The sequence below is a fragment of the Quercus lobata genome, chromosome 7 (assembly GCF_001633185.2).
Source record: "Quercus lobata isolate SW786 chromosome 7, ValleyOak3.0 Primary Assembly, whole genome shotgun sequence".
Classification (NCBI taxonomy): domain Eukaryota; kingdom Viridiplantae; phylum Streptophyta; class Magnoliopsida; order Fagales; family Fagaceae; genus Quercus; species Quercus lobata.
In genome coordinates this window covers 3,854,646-3,877,909 of record NC_044910.1, presented here as the reverse complement: position 1 = coordinate 3,877,909, position 23,264 = coordinate 3,854,646, and the positions used below count along the sequence as shown (strand labels likewise).

Genomic DNA, 23,264 nt, shown 5'->3' with positions numbered 1-23,264 from the left:
CCACATCTGTTAAAAACAAGGGTAAATTTGTATTTTTAGGGCAAACCACATATGGGCAAAGTGTAATTTCTCCTTAATTATATCATGTGATGAATAAAAGTACACTATGATAGTTTTATTAATTACCATGTAGTTGTTACATAATGAAAAGCGTGATAAGGATTAGTGTAAACACAAAATTTCTCACGTTTTAGAGGATAAGTCCCACTTTGGATTGATCTCCTTGAAGATAAGTAGTAGATTCTAATTGGCTCAAAGTTAAAGAGTCCCACTAGAACTTGTTACTTGTAGATAATTATCTCTATTTTATTTATTTTAATAGAGATAATTATTAACTATTATCATTCCAATTTAATTAGGATAATTATCATCTTAAATGACACATGTCAACACTTGACTTATTTAATTTAATGACATATAAATTTAGAATTTGTCACTAAATTTTGATGTGGCATTTTATATTTGGCTTAAAATTTTGACTCCTACAATTAGATCTTGCCATAGCTTAACAAAACCCTTAAATTTATAAGGAGATCCTTGACTCCACAAGGAATACTTGAAATCTATCTATAAAAACTAAAAACAAAAAGCCTCTTTTGAAATCAATATTGATATTTTGACCTATCAAATTTTGTTTTACATATTGCAAGCCTATTTATAAGCTTCAAAAGACTTATCTTACAAATCAAAATATTCTGATCCTAATTGATGTTCCACCACATCTACAAAATGTACTTCAAGCCGATTTTGACTAATTTGATTCAATGAAAGTTTATGGTATTTCTTCTATAAAAAAGAAAAAAAGAAAAGGATATTTAAGATTTTATTTCCTTGAATTTGACTACAAACACTTAAAATCAAGGAAATAAAATCTTAAATACAAAATTATGAAAATTGACATGAAAATTCAAAAATTAATTAACGATACAAATTATCCCCTATATTATTTCCTTTGGATTGGGAAAATTTTTCTACAAACCAATTAGAAGTTAAACTTTTTTCAAGAAATTTTATTTCCATCTAAAAAGTTTTATCAATTTAAAAATTTTAAAAAAAATCAAAATCAAAATAAAAGAAGAATAAGAAGAAGTAGTCCAATTAGTAACTAGACATGAGTTGTTTATCCCGGTAAGCCCTCATGCATGGAAAAGAGGGAGCACGCACCCTTGACCCTTCCAAAAAGAGTACTTAGCTTAGCTGGGTTCCGAGAAAACAGAAATCAATGCACTCCTACTCCAATATTATAGATAAAGAGCAAGAGATTAGAGATACAAAGACGACATAGGCAATCCTGAAGTCTTAAACACAAACACCAACAAAGGCCAAGCAAAAAAAAAAAAAAAAAAAAAAAAAAAAAAGACAAAAACAAAAACAAAAACCATGACCTTCTTCCACACCAACCCCAGTATCAATTTTCTCTTTCTCATTTCTCTCATTCTCTCATCCCACCTCTACAATGTCTCTGCAGATGACTCTGAAGTGGGTATGTTATCTCTTTCTCTTCTCTGTGTCATGTAGTTTTTATTTTTTATTTTTTAAGTTATGAGGAATGCAACATATTGCTGTCTTGCTTCATCTTCAAGGACTCTAATAAGGATTTTGCTGGTCTTTTTTATTTTATTTTTTATATTATAAGTATTATTATTATTTGAGATTTGAAGGAATGATTTCTTACTTTCTTTCCATTTTCTGCATGGATACTGGACACATAAAAAATAAAAATAAAATAAAAAAAACCAACTCCTTTTTTAGTTTTTTTCGGTTAATGCTTGAAAATAAAGTATTGGCTTCTTTCCTTTTTGTTGCATCGGGTTCCAAGGCCAAGGAAACAATGCTTTATTTTACTTGTCCTGTCCTAGGATCACCTACTCTTCTTTTCTTTATGTTTGAGAAAATTAGATGCTCTCTCTAGGCTTTTACTTCACTTTCTTGGTATAAATATATTTTGATAGTGCTTTATTTTTAAAGATAGTAATGCATTTTGATGTTCGGCATTTGCATGGAAACAGAATATTACATTTGTCATTTGCTTCTCCTAATAATGAAAGGACTATTGAATCCACTATATATATGTTAGCAAACAGGACCGTTATCAGTATTTATCAATCATCCTATTTATGATATGACAAAATTGTAATTGGTGCTACATTCAGTTTTTTTTTTTTTTTTTTTTTTTTACAATAAAAAAGATATGGAAGATAAAATGGGAAGTTTTAACATACTTCTAACCAATTGAGCTAGAGTATAAGATCATAAAATATCAGATCATGACTACTTTGAATCATTGTATTCAAATAATCTTTTCATGCCTTGCAGAAGATGAATCAAAATTTACTTACCTTGAAGACACTGGTAAAGGTCCATCGAAATGGGGAAACATCGATCCACTTTGGAAAGCTTGTGGTAATGGAAAATTGCAATCTCCTATTGATCTTCTGAACAGAAGGGTGCAGGTTTTTCCTAGCTTGGGGAAATTAAAAGGGGATTACAAACCAGCTCAGGCTGTTGTGAAGAACAGAGGACATGACATTTCCGTAAGCTGCCAGCCTGCTACTGAAGCTATACTTTGTTATCCTTTTTCGTAGTTTTAATTTGGGTAAATTCCAAAAACCACCCCTGAGGTTTGTGATAATATCCAACTAAGTCCAAAACATTTTAAAACCTACCAATTTCATCCAGAAAGATAATTTTGTCCTTGAACTTAAAAAAAAAATAAAAATAAAAGCTGTTACTTTTTTTTATTTCCTCTCCCCCTCTCTTCTCTGAGTTCTCCCTCTCAGAACTCTATCTGTAATGGAACCTTACCCACGGTGAAGCCCATGACTTGGTCACCGGCATCAACAACACCACCAATAAAAATCTCTTTCAAAACCAATAGAAACCCTCCCAAAAAAAAAAAAAAAAAAAAAAAAAAAAAAAAAAAAAAACAACAACAAAATTCCAAGCCAAACAACACACATAAATCCCTTTGAAAATTCCCAATGAAATCTCCTAAAAATCTCAACAGAAAATTCGAAAAGTGTCTGAAACAAAAGGTGACTTGTGGAAATAAGAAGGTCAACGGTTTTGTCGTCGGGATCTTTGCCAGTGACGGTGAAGTACTGGCATTGTACAATCTCCCAATACTCCGACGAGATCTGTTGTCGGAGATTATTGAAACTCTCAATCGAATACTTCAGCTTCTTCCTCAGCCCGTTCACCACGGAGGTCCTAGTCTGATCCATAGCGCCCCGAGCTTGACTTTGATCAGCTTGTCTTCTTGAGAGCGGGGGACACGTTGGCATCCATGCAGGATCGGAGGTCCTTCATGGCCTTGGCGTTGTAGAGAGAGAGGGTTCTGAGAAGGAGAAACTCAGAGAAGAGAGGGGAGAGGAAATTAAAAAAAAAAAAGTAACGACATTTAGGTTTTTTTTAAGTTCAAGGACAAAATTGTCTTTTTAGGATGAAATTGATAGGTTTTAAAATGTTATAGACTTAGTTGGTATTATCACAAACCTCAAGGGTGGTTTGTGGAATTTACCCTTTTAATTTTTATTGAGTACCAATTTGGTTAATGTTTGTAAGCTTAATCTAATGAATGTTTGAGTTACATACCCACCAACTTGGACCATTTGGAACTTGGACAGGTTAATCATTCAACAATCAACCTGTTCTGTTTATAGAAACATACATCACATGGACAATTTATAGGATCCCTATAAGCTTTAACTCCTTAAATATGTAATGGGATAATTCTATTGCACACATCTATGCATTTACACACTACCAAAATATAATTGAAAAAAATGATTTTAAATTGAAAACGAGACTTTAAGCCACAATTTCAGTTGTTTTGGGCAATTGGTAAATGCACACAATGGGTGCAACAAACTTGCCTAAGATGCAAGTATGTGTGTGCATGGGTATACACACATACATATATATTATCTCATGAGGGTTTTGAAGTAGTAATGGTAAAACATTATCTTACTTATATCGAATAATAGATGTACAAAATGAGTTTAAATATATCGATCTTTTTATTATCTATAATGGATGTTTCGTCAGATGGCTTGGAAAGGAGATGCCGGACATATTAACATAAATGGGACTGACTACAATCTGCAACAGTGTCATTGGCATTCACCATCTGAGCACACATTCAATGGATCAAGGTTTTTGTTTACCTTCTCTTTTTCATTTGATACATCAACGGGAATTTGATTTTTGTAAGAACCACTCCAAACATTGCTTTTGTTTCCGTACAAAAAATATAATCTTATGTTTTCAGGTTTGACTTGGAGCTCCATGTAGTTCATCAAAACCCCAGTACTAACAAGATAGCTGTTGTTGGAGCTGTTTACAAATATGGCCGCCCTGATCCCTTGCTTACAGAGGTATTTAGATGGTTTTCTCTTCATTTGCTTCTAGAGATGCATAAATGCATATGCATTATATTTATGCACTATTGACATAAATGCATCACATTATTTATTAAAAGATTAGGCCCCTTCCTTTGAATGGTATTTAGATGATTCTCTCTCTCGAGCATATATATGTATAAGACATTCATGATATGATGCACATAATTATTATTCAGATAATAAATGCATTGCTTTTAAATATCATGTGCATGTATACTACCATGCACATACTTAAAAAAGTACATGCATGCATGATCCTCTTAAGTTGTCATTTATCAATACAGTAATGAACATAGAGCTCAATGCAGGAAGGAACCTAACATCACAAACAATGCCAACAATTTCAATTTGAAAAATTCATTTGTGTTTTGTAATAGCTGTGTGACACATTTATGTCAAATGAGATTTACACTACACAAGAACCATGTTCAAAGAGATAAATAATCTGTTACGTTAAAACTGATACAGAGTTAAGAAAAAATAGAAAGCAAAAGGGACGTGCCAACACAGGACTCTAATACAAAGAAAAAACAAAAGGCAGAAAGGGACTTGTTGAATGATAAAAGCTGAATATTATTGATAAACAAAAGAGCCTATAAATAGGCTTTACATCACAACACTTTATCTAGCATTAACCACAACTACTATAAAATAGGAAAGCACTATCCACAACTCCTACAAGCTAGGATAGCAACGTGAGACACTTCACAGCCATGAAATCTGGCTGAGATCAAATAACCAAATATCCTATAGACTTGGTCAAATTACCAAACATCCAAAGATACTTCCAATTAAATATTATAAAATAAAACATTAAATCTTAACACCCTCCCTTAAACTGAAATCTGCAGAAATCAGTTTAAAAGAAAAAAATCAACCCTCTACAAAGTCTTCCTTTGCGGCAGCATGTGAACACACTCCAAGTAGACCACGTAGCTTCACAAATGTAGCCAACTTGAGAGGCTTGGTCTGAATATCTGCAACCTGGTCTTCACTTCTGCAGTAAACCAGATTAATAACTCCATCATTCGTGAGATCCCTCAAGAAATGATACTTCACATCTATATGCTTGCTTCGACCATGTAGAACAGGATTCTTTGAGAGCTTTATTGCTGAGCTGTTGTCATAGTAAATAAGAGTAGGTCCATCTTCTTTGAACTGCAATTCTTCAAGTATCTTCTTCAGCCAAATAGCTTGATAAGCACAAGCTGTTGCTGCAACAAATTCAGCTTCAGTGGTTGACAATGTGACGATTGGCTGCTTCTTTGATGACCATGAAACAGCTCCTGTTCCTAACATGAAAACATAGCCCGAAGTGCTCCTTCTATCATCTTGATCTCCAGCATAATCACTGTCAGTAAACCCAAACAAGTCTGACTTTTCACCCTTCTTGTAGAACAGCCCAAAATCTCTAGTTCCTTGCAAGTAACGAAGGATTCTCTTGGCAGCTAACAAGTGTATTTCTGTTGGATTCTCCATATATCTACTTATTAAACTCACAGAATACATTATGTTTGGCCTTGTTGCAGTTAAATACATCAAACTGCCAACAATTTGCTTGTAAAGTGTACTATCCACCTTCTTCTCTTCATGATCTTTGTTTAGCTTCAAGCCAAACTCAGTTGGAGTGCTTACAGGATTGCAATCCTTCATCTGAAACCTGTCCAAAACATCTTGCACATACTTCTTTTGAGAAATAAAGATCCCATTAGCTGATTGCACTACTTCTATGCCAAGGAAGTAATGCAACATACCAAGATCAGACATTTCAAATTCAACCATCATAGATTTCTTAAAGCTTTCAAACATGGCTGTATTATTTCCAGTATAGATTAGATCATCTACATATAAGCAAACAATGAGCATCTTTCCTCCATCCTCAACTTTTATGAAAAGTGTATGTTCATAAGGACATTTTTTAAATCCTTCTTTCAAAAAATAAGTTTCTATACGATTATACCAAGCCCGTGGAGCTTGTTTTAATCCATATAGAGCTTTCTTTAACTTATACACTTTATGCTCATTGCCAAGTTTTATATAACCAGGAGGTTGATCGATAAATACCTCTTCTTTCAAATCTCCTTGGAGGAATGCTGATTTCACATCCATTTGGAAGATAGGCCATGAGTTTTGAGCTGCCATAGCAATCACCAATCTGATTGTATCATGCCTTGCAACCGGAGCAAAAACTTCTTTATAATCAACACCAAACTCTTGCTTGTAGCCCTTAGCAACCAAGCGCGCCTTGTGCTTGTCAACCTCACCATTATCCTTCAGCTTTGTCTTGTAAACCCACTTTACACCAATTGTTTTCTGCCCTTTTGGAAGATCAGTCAGCTCCCAAGTATCATTTCTTTCAATGGCTGTAATTTCAGCATCCATAGCCTTTCTCCATTTTGGTTCTGTGACAGCCACTTCAAAATTGGTAGGATCACAATCTGAAAATAGAGCAAAGTGAGTGAGTGGGTCTTCAGATTGATCAATTCCAGCTACATTATAATCATACATCCATGCTGGTCTTTTTCGAACACGTTGAGGCCTTTGTGATTCAGCTGCAAGTGGGCTTTGATCAGCCATTGGAACATTTTGAGTGACTTCCTCTTCTTGCTCATTCTCCATAGGCTGCTGCCCTTTCTCTTCATCATCAAAATCTGCTGGAATACTTTCTTTAACACCATTTTGATTCCATGACCAGGTGCTTTCTTCATCAAACACCACATCACGGCTGATGACAATTTTCATGGTGCTAGGATTGTATAGTTTATAAGCTTTTGACTTATCACTAACACCAAGAAAAATGCATTTTTCTCCCTTGTTATCTAGCTTTTTCCTCTTCTCATCTGGAATATGGGCATAAGCAATACACCCAAAAATCCGGAAATGATCTACAGCAGGTTTCCTTCCGCTCCATGCTTCCTCTGGTGTCATATTTTGAACAGCAAATGTAGGACTTCTGTTCAAGATGTGAATACTCCAATTTACTACTTCAGGCCAAAAAGATTTTGGAATTCTCCCTTTTGTCAACAAGCTTCTCACCATATTGAGGATGGTTCTGTTTTTCCTCTCTGATACACCATTTTGTTGAGGTGTATAAGCAGCTATCAGCTCTCTTCGAATGCCATGATCATCACAAAAAACTTCAAATTCGGTTGAGCAATATTCTCCGCCACGATCTGTTCGGAGGGTCTTAATGGTGTTTCTTGTTTCATTTTCCACACAAGCCTTAAAGCTTTTAAATGCACAAAAAGCTTCTGATTTTGCCTGTAAAAAATAAACCCAAGTTTTTTGAGTATAATCATCAATGAAGGTAATTAAGTATCTTTTACCTCTATTAGAACATGGTGTAATCGGGCCACATATATCAGAATGAATTAGCTCTAAAGCTACTTTTGCTCGCCATGACTTCCCTTGGGAGAATTGAGAACGATGTTGTTTGCCAACAACACATTCCTCACAAACTTGAGAAGGAATACTAATCTGAGGAAGACCTGCCACCATATTTTTCTGTTGAAGGGTCTTTAATCCACCAAAACTCAAGTGGCCATAACGAAAATGCCACAACCAAGAAGAATCTTTTACTTCAACTACCAAACAAGATTGCACACTTGTAATCTTCAATAGAAACAACCTGTTTGAACTCATTTGCACAACAGCAATGGCTCCTCTAGTAGGATCATAAATCTCACAAGCACCCTTTTGAATAGTGATTATATAACCCTTTTCTTGCAATTGACCAGCACTTAACAAATTGCTTTTCAAGTCAGGAACATAAAAGACATTAGAAATTGTTTCTACAAAACCATTCTTGGTTCTTATCTCTATATCACCCTTTCCCATCACCTTCACAGTGGAACAATCACCAAAACGTACTGAAGAAAGAAAGCATTCATTTAAGTAAGAAAAAGAAGACTTACTTCCACACATGTGGTTACTGCAGCCCGTATCCACATACCAAACATCAGATTCAGGTTCCTGATTAGCTTGAACAGCCATTAACAAAGTTTCCACTTCCTTCTTTTCAGCAAAATTTGATTGTGGTTCCTTTTCTTTGTCTTTAGGCAGCCTAGTATAACATTCAGAACTATAATGACCAAATTTATGACATCTAAAGCACTCTACCTTGGATTTGTCAAAATGTTGATCTCATCCTCTGCCTTTGCTCTAAAATTGTCCATCATCAGCTTTGAAATGCCTGCTGCCATCTCTATTGCCTCATTCTCCCCTTCCTCTACCTCTACCCCTTCCTCTAGAGTTTGAGAAATGAGTAGAGATAGAAGCCTTTAAAGCTTGCTCCTCTGAAGTTGAACTTCGGTTCATCTTCTGTTCATGGACCAGTAAGGAGCTCTGCAGTTCATCAAGGGAAAATGCGTCTATGTCTTTCAATTCTTCAATGGAACACACGACATAATCAAACTTTGGTGTCAGAGAGCGCAATATCTTTTCAACAATGGTGACATCTTCCATCTTCTCACCATGAAAACGCATTTTGTTGCTAATCTCCATAGTCCTGGCACAGTAGCTAGTGACAGATTCTCCATCCTTCATTTGTAGAGTCTCAAAATCTCTTCTCAAGGCTTGAAGTTGTGCACGCTTCACTCTAGCAGAGCCTTCATATTTTTTCTTCATGGAATCCCAAATATCTTTGGAAGTTTCTTTGCTAAGAATTGTTTCCAAGATGGGACGATCAATTGCCTGGAAAAGGTAATTTTTTGCCTTTAAATCTTTGAGCTTTCTCCCTTCCAACTCTGTTTTCTGAGCATCTGACAAGGTTGTATTTGGTGCTGGTGCTTGAATTCCAGATTCAACAATCGGCCAATACTCTTTGGACCGAAGAAAATTCTCCATTAGCATACTCCAATGGTCATAGTGACCATCAAAACGTGGGATTGCCGCCTGCACAAAGTTTGAATCTGTAGCCATCAATACTATTTGAGGACTCTTTCTCTCGTGCTTTTCTCACTGGCTCTGATACCACTGATACAGAGTTAAGAAAAAATAGAAAGCAAAAGGGACGTGCCAACACAGGACTCTAATACAAAGAAAAAACAAAAGGCAGAAAGGGACTTGTTGAATGATAAAAGCTGAATATTATTGATAAACAAAAGAGCCTATAAATAGGCTTTACATCACAACACTTTATCTAGCATTAACCACAACTACTATAAAATAGGAAAGCACTATCCACAACTCCTACAAGCTAGGATAGCAACGTGAGACACTTCACAGCCATGAAATCTGGCTAAGATCAAATAACCAAATATCCTATAGACTTGGTCAAACTACCAAATATCCAAAGATACTTCCAATTAAATATTATAAAATAAAACATTAAATCTTAACAAAAACATACAAAAAGATAGACAAAAAGACAATTGTGTGCATTCTGTTTGTTTATATATGTGAACAATCATAATGAGAACCCATTAGTTTATGCTGGCTGAGAAAGGCTTGTCTAGCAATTGTGTTGTCTGATATTCATGGTGATCTAACCAAAACACCCTTGTAATGAGTGACAATGTTAGTCCTTGAGTATATTTTACAAATTTACAACTAGTGCAAATATCTCCTATTTGGAGCACCTTGAAACCACATAGACGTGAAATTCTTCAATCTAACCTTCCATAGGTTTGCCATGAATACTTGAAGTTATATTTAAATTTGTCAATACCAAATAATGCCATTATAATACCTATTAAGGAGTATTCATTCAAGAGCTAAAGTTTTAAGTTCCAGTCATTACATACCCTTCATTTTATCTCTTTGTTAATAAATTATAGAAAATGATTAAGCATCCATAAGGATCCATTTATGGGTTATTTAAAATGGTTTGGAATGCAAAAGTGTAAGGTTGAATTTATTCAACCATCTAATTGGCTTTATTCCGTGCCAAATTTACTTGTAATTCAGCATTTAGTAACCCTATATTTAGGTGGGTTTGATGTAAGGGTAGTGAGTGAGATAGAGTGAAGATTGCTCAAGAGTGTGCAAGAAAATAGAGACTCGCGGCTTCAAGCCGCCAGACGCAGCACACGTGCCAAGCATGCTGGAAGGTGAACAGTCATGCAAGCTGGAGCACTACAGGACAAAACAGGACAACTGGCCATACGGTTATCTCGCGACTGGATCTCGTGACTTAGTCAAGCCGCGAGCCACCCCTGTTTTGTTAAACCTGACGTTTCACATTCCTCTCCCACTCCAGTATAAATACCCCTTTTACCCACGATTGTGAGAGAGCTTCCAGAGAGAATTTTGAGAGAAAAACCCTAAAGAAAAACAAGATTGATTCACCCACAATCTATACATTAGAGTCTCTTCAAATTCCTCAACTCTCTTCCTCTCCATTGTCAAATCCTTGAGAGACATTATACCAAACCTGATTCTCACCATTATCATTACTGTGAGAGAGCTATTTGGATTTCTGGGAAGCAATTAGGAAGGAACCAATCTTCATTGGTTGATGCTACGGTCTAGTAGCGGAATCCGGGAAGCTAGAAAAGAAAAAGGTTCGGCGCAATCTCGTTGGAGCAAGAAGCTTGGAGGGCTTAGGTGCACTGGGTAGATTAGGCTTGGAGGGTCTATTGCTCTCCATGTATCCCAACTGTATTTTCTAGTAGATTGTTTACCGCTTGGAGGGCGGCAGAGAGGTTTTACACCGAGGGCTTCGGTTTCCTCTTCAATAACACATCGCGTGTTGTCTTTGTGTTTGCATCTTCCTTCCTCTCTATCTTTTCCTTTTTATTATCTGCTGTGGATTGTATTTTGTTTTGGCTTAGATAGTTTTTAACCAATTCCATATTATAGCTTATGTTAAGTTTCTGCACACTTGTTGTTTAACATATTGCTTGAATTGGTTAAGTTGTAATTTGGGGGTCTAAACGTTCAAGGGTGTTTATACACGTTTTTGAACTTTCAAAAAGTAATAGCGTACTTTACACATATATGCATTAGAAGAGTATTGTCCGTCATGAATGAATCAAAATCTTAGTTTGACTTGTGATTATTTCTTCCTATGAATTTTCTTGATTATTAATTTTCTTTATGCCCCCCCCCCCCCCCCCTTCTTTTTCTGAAGTTGTTCCACCACATAAAGTCAGTTGGGGAAGAAGAGATAGATTTGGGGATGATGAACCCAAGTGCTATTAATTTTGAGAGCAAAGAGTATTACAGATACATTGGTTCTCTTACAATTCCTCCCTGCACTGAGGGTGTCACTTGGACAATAATCAAGAAGGTCCTTCGCTAAGCACACAATTTTCTCAACCAATAAATGAAATATTGGTTTTGTTTCCTTTTCCTTTACTCCATACATGCACTTTCCAACTTACAACTTCTCTTTTATAGGTGATGACAGTTTCAAGGGAACAAGTGGCAGCATTAAGGAGAGCTGTTCATGATGTAAGTGTTTCTGAACTGGGATGACATCATTTTGATTAAATACTCCACAGAAATTAAGGATGTGCAGGAATAACCCTATAAGAATGATGATATAATCATAAGCTTTTGTTATTTAACTAAAAATCTGAATATGATGTGACTCACGAGTTCCAAATCTGACCTAGCATTTTGTCAATTTTTTCGAAGAATAGTATAACAGCTGCAAGATAATTCTCAATATGATAATCATTTCTAAATCAAAAATATCTATCAGATGCAAGATAATTCTCAATATAGGATATTCTAGTTGGTTTAATCAACATGTCTTTTTTGGCATTGGAATCTCTGAAGTGGATGGTGGTCCTATACAGACATACAGTGGATGCCACTGCCTGCTTTTTGGAAGATGTCACAATGGTTGTTCTGATATTTAAAAGATAATTAAAAGGATGAAGCTTTATTATTGACCAACATATTTTCACTCTTTCACATGAAGCTAGGCTTTTTGGCTTATTTTACTGGAACTCTAACCGCTGATGTATGAAGAACATTTTCCAAAATAAAGAGAAAAATTAATAATTATTTTGCTTTCAAGTTCAAAACTAAAAAGAGAAGTGGGAAGCCAATCTATAATGTGTGTTTTTGTTCACTTTGATATATGTATATAGTATGTATTAAGGTAGATGGGTTTGAATCTTCTGTAACATTTACTGCTAGTCTCGGGAAAGCTACTTGTAACAACCCAAGAAAAAGCACTAGCCACATCTGCGCTATACCTCAAAAAGACTAGTCACAATTGAGACTTCTTGCAGTTGTTAATAAAGCCCAGTTCAACCCAGTAAATACCCGATGTGGGACTCATCACACACTCACACACATCACACAATCAATCAAATTGAGGTATCACAATCTCCCCCACTTAAATCCTTAACGTCCTCGTTAGGGCCCACTTTGTGGGGTAGTGTCTCTGAGCCCACACGGGATTACCAACCTAGCTCTGATACTATATGTAACGACTCAAGGAAAAGCATTAGCCACATCTACGCTATACCTCAAAAGGACTAGTCACAATTGAGGCTCCTTGCAGTTGTTAATAAAGCCCAGTTCAACCCAGTAAATACCCGATGTGGGACTCATCACACACCCATACACATCACACAATCAATCAAATTGGAGTATCACACTACTGATGGACAATGGCACATCATTTGAGATACTTAATGCAGGAATCAGTAAATACAACAGTCATAAAGTAAGGGGAACAATATAAATACTATCAAATGATGAAGGAAACAAAAAATATTCCTCTAAATTGCCTATTCACTTTAAGCTAATGTGTATGCTTTTGTCTTGACCAAGAAGCAAATTCATTTTCAAAGACATTGTTATTAATTTGATTGCTGATTTGTTCTTTTTTAGGGATATGAGTCAAATTCAAGGCCGACTCAGAAATTGGGTGAAAGAGAAGTTCGGTTTTACACAAAAAAGAAGCTTAAAGGTTCTGGTTAGGTTTCCATAATTTGAATATAGAAGTAATACTTGCTGAACCACATAACAGCATTGTCTTCAAATAAGAGATTTTTACACACACCAACTAGAATACCTTCCCTGTGTGTCTTGAAACAAAGATGTTGTTACATGTTCAGCAGGTAAATGAAAATAAAATACGAAACTTGACATTTCTGTTAAGTTTCAAAGTTAATGTTACACCATTTGAAATAAGAAATTAGGAGCAGTTTTTGTTCATGCATACATTGTTATCATTCATTCCTCGCAAGGATATTTTATTTATGACTATTTGGATTCTTGTCTTGTCAAACACAGAAGTGCACAATTAACACTATAGTAATCTGAAAGTTAAACGGGTATTTCTTTCCCCCAAGAAAGAAAGCGAGTGAGAGTAGAAACCTTAAGCGATGAGTAAATGATGAGAGATTAAACAGGATAGCTAATTGGAAAAGGGAACTCTTATCGGGAAGGTTAATTCTTACATTGGAAGGAGAACCAAAGTGAAGAAGGAAAACAACCACAAAATGTTGGTCAGCGTTGTCATACAGCTAAATGAAAATATAAACGCAGAATAAGGACGTGCAGTGCCCTTTAAAATTTTGTTGAAGAGTTTTGGTCAGCATGAAACTACAGCATATACTTGCATCGATCTAGTCTGGTGTTCCATTCTCTCTTTTTTTTTTATTCGATAATACAATGAGGGAGAATGGGATTTGAACCATGTTTCCATTAATAAAAAGAGCATGCAATGTTACCGAGCTATAAGAGTCTTGTGATTGTGTCCCAATCTTACGTTGCAGCGCATATCACTTCCTGTTTGTAACCGTTAATAACACTTAAGTGAGGTAATAACGTAAACTGTTCGACAACAAAAGGGCATTCATATGGGATTAAGCACAAAAAAGTGCTCCTTTCTTGACGTTTGGATCATTAATTTACCATAAGTGGTTCCGGTAAATTCAACTAGAAAAAGTTTTTTTTTGACTTTGAAACTAACCCAAAAAAAAGAGTTCAACCTGTGACCAAAAACATCTTGTTATCAAAAGATTGTTGGCAGAGAACCTCTTTTTACTTTTTTTTTTTGGGAGTAAATAGCACATTGTCTAGTCGCCCCATAACTTGAATGAAAAAAACAAACGGATTGAGAAGCTTGTCAGCAAGACAGTATCCACGTTCTTCCTTCAGGAAAAAACTTTGGTAGTCCCGGAGCACTGCTCCGGGCTCTCACAAAAGGGGGTGTGCTCCACAAGTGGGTCCCACCATGGGGACCATCTCTCTTGTGAGAACCCAGAGCAGTGCTACAGGACTAACTAAGAATTGCCCCTTTCTTCACCAAGCTTTTACACTATAAACAACAAAGCAGAAAAGAACCTGGTTGTAAGCTGCATTTGACATGAAGAATATGACTCGTGTGCTTCTTGTTGGAGACCAAAATGAACCCACATATGGTAGAAATACGTGGAGAGCTAAGGATGTTAACCAAACAAATGGAGGATTAAGTCTCAATTAAACTAAAAAATTATATCAGTTATTTTTCCCTTTTGAGAAAAATCACGTAACTTTTTTTATGAGAATTTATCCTTTTCTTTTTTCAACCTACGTGTAAATAGAATTAATATTAAAAATTTAAAACTAAAGGATAATGATAATTATGATACATAAGATGTTTTAGTTTGAACACAAAGATATTATATTTAAAATCTTATGGGGATACAAAACCTTAAAAAGAGTTACACAACTCAAAAGTGCCTCTCGCAACTCAGTCGAATCAATTCTGCCACTCCTGTCCCTATCAAATCTCTCAAAAATATCCTGAGGCAATTGCAATAGAGTTGTAGACAATTAGAAAAAAAAAAAATTTGAATTTGAAGAGAAAAAAAATGTATTTTTAATATCAATGATAATTTGAAACCTCTTACTTACCCTCCAATTCTGTAGATTGTAAAATAATGCAGTGAATTCCCTAGGTCCTACATTACAATTACAAATTAAACAAGTCAATAAACCAAGCACAAATTTGAGTAGTTTATTCATTCCAAAACCAAAATTATCAAATACCTGCAACAAATTAATGTTTCTATTATTAATTATGGAAAGAGGAATTATTCATATGCAAAGTCAAAAAATTCAATAAACAATTTTACTATCATGTAAGTACTAATTGTTAAAGTAAATTGTTCCACAATTCTTGATATCTCAAGGGTTTTTATTTTTTAACAACAAAGTGGGGAATGGGTATTCGAATCCAAGTCAAGTTAATTTCGAAAGAATATAAAGAATAACGCTCTTGACTTCTAAATAATTCGAGTTAATTTTGACTTCTAAATAACTTGAGTTAATTATAAAGTACAGGAAATAAAAAAAGTCATGATGATTTGGGTTTAATCAAGTCACACTAGATTTCCTTAGATAAGAACATGTCAGATATATATATATATATATATATATATATATATAATTCAATAATTGAAGGATGTAGATTTAAATTTTGAATGTCTTGTTAGAAATATTAGAAGTTGTCAACCAGTTGAGTTACAAGACTTTAGACATATCAAAATATCATATATAACTTGAGTCATTTCATTACATCAAAATGGACTTTTTTCACAAAGGAAATTTATTAAAAAGGTAAAACTTAAATACAATTACACACTATATTAGATGTAAGGGGGAAAAAAGAGAATTTCTCTGTTACCGAAAATAATGGCAAAAAGAGTTCCCTAAGACAATAAAATATCAAAGGGTCATAAGCCTAGTGTTTTATGTTCGAGAGGTGTTATGTCCATAATATTTTTACAACAAATCATAGGTGGTTAGTTGTTATTGGTTCAAATTTAAACCTAACACTAAAATTACTTTTTTACCCCAACAATAACAACTAGCAACAACCTGCCACTTAGGATTTGTTGTAAAAATGTAATGAAAATATTGTAAACATATCACTTCTCTTTATGTTCAACATTTTCACTATTCACGGAATTATGACACTTGTTTAGCAAAGAAAATGAATCATGACACTTTTTATGACACCTGTTTACTTTTTTTTTTAGGGAAAGGTAAGTAAATTTATTGAAGAATAAAATTGTTTTGGAATACAGCTTCCAAATCTAATGGTAGTTCTTCCAACCATATATCGAAATTAGCAGATAAAATTGCTCTTCTAGCCAGAGAATGGGCAAGATGATTACCCTTCCTTTTTACATGCTTAAAGAAACAAAAATCAAAAGAAGACTTAAAATGCCGAACATCCCCGATGATGTGACCAAACATTGTTCTAGCTGGGGAGGTGCTATTAACTTTACGAATAACCTTCAGACTATCACCCTCAACTTCGATCTGAGATAGACACACTTAGCAAAAGTAAGCGCCCTACTTGCTACCATAGCTTCAACCAAATCCACTGAATGAGGAAGACGAATTTTCTGGCTAAGAGTAGCAATGATATGTCCCGAAGAATCACGTATTGTTACCCCAATACCAACAATAGTGAGCTCTGTAAACACAGCACCATCAAAATTAACCTTGTATATTCCATCTTGAGGGATCCACCTTATAACTGAGCTGGTCCAAGAAGGGACATTAAGCAACTGAGGAGAAACAGCTCGGTATTCCTAGAGAAGGTCTTGGGCTCGTGGCAAAATTTCATCACTACTCCAAGATGATTGACCAACCCTGATATGATTCCTCCTTTGCCAAAGGCTCCATGCTACTACCGAAAACAGAGCACCAACGTTGGAAGGAAGAGACTCCAAAGCATGATCCACGACACCCCGAAAAGACCAGAATTGTTTGTGAACTAACGGAGAGAAACTAGTTGTTGAGAGCCATACCGGTTTAACATGGTCTCATAGCCACAGCGCATGTAGACCATCTTCATCGTGTTCGTTACAAAAATTGCAGCTTGCACCATTCACCACCATACGTTTTGCCAAATTAACCTTAGTAGGCAAAGAGTCAGTTGAAGCTCGCCAAAGGAAATGCTTCACCTTAGGGGAACCTGGAGAGACCAAACCTTTTTCCAGAACTTCTTGCTACTATCTAGATTCTAGATCAAAGCTCCGAGGTTGACAATTAAATAACGCAGAAGGCAGAATCTGATAAGAACTTTTGACTGAATACTAACCATCTTGGGTGAAAGGCCATACCAATAAATCATCATGAGTAGTATAGCTAAGTGGGATATTCTTTATTCTCTCTACTTCCCAGGGAAGAAAAGTTTGGTCCACCAACGTAGAATTCCAGGACATTGGCTCAAAACAGAGGAGATCACCAACTGTTGACAAGTGTGGATCACGATTCGGCGACACCAATCTACATCCATTTAGCTCAAGAAACCATCGATGATCTCAGATTCGAATATTACGCCCATTCCCTACCCTCCATATCGCCCCTCTTGTAATGACATCTCAAAATGGAATAGATGAGAAATAAATTGGAACAGAGGTAGTAAAAGAAAAACATATTGAAGTTTTCATCCAATGAAGAATCTTCTTTAGTCCATTATATGATTGTTTACAAAACCAACCACATATATTTAATTATATGACTCTTTAAATCATTTAAACAAGTACACATGAATATTCAATTGAAAAGTAACACGTTAAATTGTTTTAATAGGTCTCGTAATTATTAAATAAGTAATGTGATTAAAATTACAAACAAATACTCATTTGAGTTGACACTTAATGGGTTTGAGAAATAGAAAAGTTTTCTTCTATCTCATTTTCCTCCCACGGTCCAACCCATTTTCCTCCAACACATAAAATTCAAGTGTATTATTAAAACAAGTCATATAACTCATTAAATATATCATGTGAGTAAAAGTACACAATGATGGTTTTATTAATCACCATGTACTTATCACAGAATGAAAACTGTGACAAGGGATAGATCTTGTCTTAGTATAATGAAACCCTTAAATTTATAAGGAGACCCTTGAATCAACAAGGAAAGCCTGCAATTTACCTATAAAAACTAAAAAGAGAAATCCTCTCTCTTGAAAACATTAATAGATATTTTGAACTATCAAAATTTTGTTTTACATATTGCAAGCTTATTTATAGGCTTCAAAAGACTTATTTTACATATCAAAATACTCTGATTCTAATTGATATTCTATTATAATAGGACTTTGAATCGAGTAAAAATCCTTAAAAACACCTAAAATATAGTACTTTGATATGAATAGAAATTCTTTGAAAAAATCTAAAATATAGTAGTACTTTGATTTGACTAAAAATCCTTTAAAAGGCCTAAAATCAAGGAAATACAATCCTAAATACAAAAATTCTGAAAATTAACATTAAAGTTCAAAAATTAATTAACGGTGTAAATTATCTCCTTTATTATGTCGGATTCAAATCCTCTAGATTTTCTAGAGTACTCTACCACATAGATTTCCTTAAATCTTTACAATTCTTTAATGATTTAATAGTCTAGATTCTGCCATGTCAGCATTCCACTAATAATAATCTTAATTGTTTTGTTTGCAACATTATTTTATTATTTTAAGAATATTGTTAGTGGAATGCTGATATGGCAAAATCTTGACCATAAAATCATTAAAGAGTGGTTAGGATTTAAGGAAATCTACTGGTAGAGTATCCTAGGAAATCTAGAGGATCTGAATCCTATTATGTCCTATGGATTGGGAAAAGTTTCCTATAAACCAATTTGAAGTTAAAATTTTTTCAAAAAATTTTATTTGCATCCAAATTTTTTTTTTTATCAATTTAAGAAAAAAATAATAATAATAATAAAAAGAGGAAGAAGAAGAAGTCCAAGAAGACGGTTTTTTATCCTGTTTTTTATCCTGTTCAGCCCTCATAACTGTTCCCTGCATGGGAAAGAGTACGCATCCTAAATAAGTACTTAGCTTAGCTGGGTTCCGAAAACAGTAGTCAAGGCACTCGATCCGATTCTAATACTATAAAGAGCAAGAGACACAAATACAACATAGGCAATGCTAAAGCTTTAAACACAAACACCAACAAATAAGGCCAAGCAACAACGACAACAACAACAACAAAAAAAAACCATGACCTTCTTCCACACCAACCCCAGTATCATTTTTCTCTTTCTCATTTCTCTCATTCTCTCGTCCCACCTCTACAATGTCTCTGCAGATGACTCTGAAGTGGGTATGTTATCTCCTTCTCTTCTCTCTATCATATAGTTTTTTTTTTTTTTTTTTTTTGGAAGTTAGGATGAATGCAAAGTGCAAACATATTGTTGTGTCACTTCATCTTCAAGGACTCTAATAGGATTTTGCTGGTCTTTTTATTTTTTTTATATTATAATTATAATTATTATTAGAGATTTGAAGGAATGGCTTCTTACTTTCTTTCCAGTTTCAGCATGAACACAAAAAAGACAACAAAAACAAAATCCAACTCCTCTTTTTTGGGTTAATGCTTGAGAATAAAGTAGGCATTAGCTTCTTTCCTACTTCTTGCATCAGGTTCCAAGGCCAGAAAAACAAGGAAACAATCTTATTTTCTTTATGTTTGAGAAAATAAGATGCTCTCTCTCTCTCTAGGCTTTTACTTCACTTTCTTGATAGAAATATACTTTTTTTTTTAGAGAGAGTTTTATACTTATAACGTCCGTTCCCGATAATAGATCTTTATCAAATTCGCTATATGTTTGCAAATGGACTTGTTATCAGTGCTTATCAACCATCCTATTTATGATATGACAAAATAACAATTGGTACTGCATTTAGAAAGAAAAATTTTGATTTTTTATCTTGAAAAAGATACGGAAGATAAAATGGGAAGTTTTAACACACTTCTAACCAATTGAGCCAGAGTGTAAGATCATAAAATATCAGATCATGATTACTTTGAATTATTGTATTTAAATCATCTTTTCATGCCTTGCAGAGGATGAATCTCCATTTGCTTACCTTGAAGACACTGGTAAAGGCCCAACGAAATGGGGCAACATAGATCCACTTTGGAAAGCTTGTGGTAATGGAAAATTGCAATCTCCCATTGATCTTCTGAACAGAAGGGTGCAGGTTTTTCCTAGCTTGGGGAAATTAAAAGGGGATTACAAACCAGCTCAGGCTGTTGTGAAGAACAGAGGACATGACATTTCGGTGAGCTGCCAGCCTGCTACTGAAGCTATACTTTGTTATCCTTTTTCATGGTTTTAATTTTTATTAAGTACCAATTTGGTTAATGTTTGTAAGCTTAATCTAATGAATGTTTGAGTTACATACCCACCAACTTGGACAGGTTAATCATTCAACGATCAGCCTATTCTGTTTATAGAAATATGCATCACATGGACAATTTATATGATCCATATAAGCTTTAACTCCTTAAATATGTAAAGGGATAATTCTATTGCACACGTCTGTGATTTACACACTACCAAAATATAATTGAAAAAATGATTTTAAGTTGAAAACGAGACTTAAAATCAAGATTTCAGTCGTTTTGGGCAATTTGTAAATGCACACAATGGGTGCAACAAACATTGCCTAAGATGCAAGGATGTGTGTGCATGGGTATACACACATACATATATATATTATCTCATGAGGGTTTCGAAGTAGTAATGGTAAAACATTTCCTTACTTATATCGAGTAATAGATGTACAAAATGAGTTTAAATATATCGATCTTTTTATTATCTATAATGGATGTTTCGTCAGATGGCTTGGAAAGGAGATGCCGGACATATTAACATAAATGGGACTGACTACAATCTGCAACAGTGTCATTGGCATTCACCATCTGAGCACACGTTCAATGGATCAAGGTTTTTGTTTGCCTTCTTTTTTTCATTTGATACATCTACGGGCGAATTGATTTTTGTACAACCCACTCCAAACATTGATTTTGTTTCCATACAAAAATCTAATCTTATGTTTTCAGGTTTGACTTGGAGCTCCATGTAGTTCATCAAAACCCCAGTACTAACAAGATAGCTGCTATTGGAGTTGTTTACAAATATGGCCGCCCTGATCCCTTGCTTGCAAACGTATTTAGATGGTTTTCTTTTCAGTTTCTTCTAGAAATGAATAAATGCATATACACATATTTATGTACAATATATTGAAATAAATGCATCACATTGTTTATTAAAACTATAGTTATGAGATGGATGTTATTGCAACTTTGCAAATTTGGCCCCATGTCCCCTTCCTTACAATGGAAGTATTCATTCAAGAGCTAAAGTTTTAAGTTCCCCAGAAGTCACATTACACACCCTTCATTTTATCTCTTTAACAATAAATTATAGAAATTGATTAAGCATCCATAAGGATTCATTTTTGGGTTATTTAAAATGGTTTGGAATGCAAATGTAATAGCATACTTTTCACGTATATGCATTAGAAGAGTATTGCTCATCATGAATGAATCAAAATCTTAGTTTGACATGTGATTATTTCTTCCTATGAATTTTCTTGATTATTGATTTTCTTTATGCCCACCAACCCCCTACCCCCCCCCCCCTCTCCTTTTCTGAAGTTGTTCCACCACATAAAGTCAGTTGGGAAAGAAGAGATAGATTTGGGGATGATGAACCCAAGAGCTATTAATTTTGAGAGCAAAGAGTATTACAGATACATTGGTTCTCTTACAGTTCCTCCCTGCACTGAGGGTGTCACTTGGACAATAGTCAAGAAGGTCCTTCGCTAAGCACACAATTTTCTCAACCAATAAATGAAATATTGGTTCTGTTTCCTTCCTTTTCCTTTACTCCATATATGCACTTTCCAACATACAACTTCTCTTTTATAGGTGATGACAGTTTCAAGGGAACAAGTGGCAGCATTAAGGGGAGCTGTTCACGATGTAAGTGTTTCTGAACTGGGATTACATCATTTTGATTAAATACTCCACAGAAATTAAGGATGTGCAGGACTAACCCTATAAGAATGATGATATAATCATAAGCTTTTGTTATTTAACTAAAAATCTGAATTTGATGTGACCTACGAGTTCCAAATCTGACCTTGCATTTTGTCAATTTTTTCGAAGAATAGTATAACAGCTAATTGACAAGTTATTTATGATAATCATTTCTAAATCAAAAATATCTATCAGATGCAAGATAATTCTCAATATAGGATATTCTAGTTGATTTAATCAAAATGTCTTTTTTGGCGTTGGAATCTCTGAAGTTGATGGTGGTCCCATACAGACATACAGTGGTTGCCACCGCCTGCTTTTTGAAAGATGTCACAATGGTTGTTCTGAGATTTAAAAGATAATTACAAAGATGAAGCTTTATTATTGACCAACATATTTTCACTCTTCCACATGAAGCTAGGCCTTTTGGCTTATTTTACTGGAACTCTAACCGCTGATGTTTGAAGAACTTTTTCCAAAATAAAGAGAAAAATTAATAATTACTTTGCTTTCAAGTTAAAAACTAAAAAGGGAAATGGGAAGCCAATCTTTAATGTTTGTTTTTGTTCACTTTGATAAATGTATATAATATGTATTAAGGTAGATGGGTTTGAATCTTCTGAAACATTTACTGCTGGTCTCGGGAAAGCTACTAATGGACAATGGCGCATCATTTGATATAATTAATGCATGAATCAGTAAATACATCAGTCATAAATTAAGGGAAACAATATAAAAACTAGCAAATGATGAAGGAAATGTAACAAACAATTTTCCTCTAAATTGCCGATTCACTTTAAGCCAATGTGTATGCTTTTGTCTTGACCAAGAAGGAAATTCATTTTCAAAGACATTGTTATTAAATTGATTGCTGGTTTGTTCTTTTTTAGGGATTTGAGTCAAATTCAAGGCCAACTCAGGAATTGGGTGAAAGAGAAGTTCGCTTTTACACGGAAAAGAAGAATGTAGGTTCTAATTAGGTTTCCATAATTTGAATATAGAAGTAATACTTGCTGAACCACATAATTGCATTGTCTCCAAATAAGAGATTTTTACACACACCAACTAGAATGCCTTCCCTGTGTGACTTGAAACAAAGATGTTGTTACAT

General features: G+C 34.6%; 2 protein-coding genes across 2 annotated transcripts; both read left to right on the top strand.

Annotated features, from left to right (window-relative positions):
- Window positions 1-1,380: 1,380 nt before the first annotated feature.
- On the top strand, window positions 1,381-13,286 carry LOC115951409 (alpha carbonic anhydrase 4-like). The gene is made up of 7 exons (XM_031068627.1): window positions 1,381-1,483; window positions 2,317-2,534; window positions 4,048-4,154; window positions 4,271-4,376; window positions 11,476-11,634; window positions 11,745-11,798; window positions 13,197-13,286. The coding sequence occupies exons 1-7, from the start codon at window positions 1,381-1,383 to the stop codon at window positions 13,284-13,286; spliced, it is 837 nt and encodes a 278-aa protein (XP_030924487.1).
- Window positions 13,287-19,323: 6,037 nt separating this feature from the next.
- LOC115951408 (alpha carbonic anhydrase 4-like) lies at window positions 19,324-23,133 on the top strand. The gene is made up of 7 exons (XM_031068626.1): window positions 19,324-19,426; window positions 20,171-20,388; window positions 20,950-21,056; window positions 21,173-21,278; window positions 21,770-21,928; window positions 22,043-22,096; window positions 23,044-23,133. The coding sequence occupies exons 1-7, from the start codon at window positions 19,324-19,326 to the stop codon at window positions 23,131-23,133; spliced, it is 837 nt and encodes a 278-aa protein (XP_030924486.1).
- The last annotated feature ends 131 nt before the right edge of the window (window positions 23,134-23,264 follow it).

Bases quoted from the DNA above. Each gene is read 5' to 3' on its own strand.
- LOC115951409 (XM_031068627.1), top strand. From the start codon at position 1,381: ATGACCTTCTTCCACACCAACCCCAGTATCAATTTTCTCTTTCTCATT. The intron at 4,155-4,270 runs GTTTTTGTTTAC...TTATGTTTTCAG, and splicing joins CACACATTCAATGGATCAAG to GTTTGACTTGGAGCTCCATG. The intron at 11,799-13,196 runs GTAAGTGTTTCT...GTTCTTTTTTAG, and splicing joins TAAGGAGAGCTGTTCATGAT to GGATATGAGTCAAATTCAAG.
- LOC115951408 (XM_031068626.1), top strand. From the start codon at position 19,324: ATGACCTTCTTCCACACCAACCCCAGTATCATTTTTCTCTTTCTCATT. The intron at 21,057-21,172 runs GTTTTTGTTTGC...TTATGTTTTCAG, and splicing joins CACACGTTCAATGGATCAAG to GTTTGACTTGGAGCTCCATG. The intron at 21,279-21,769 runs GTATTTAGATGG...CCTTTTCTGAAG, and splicing joins CTGATCCCTTGCTTGCAAAC to TTGTTCCACCACATAAAGTC.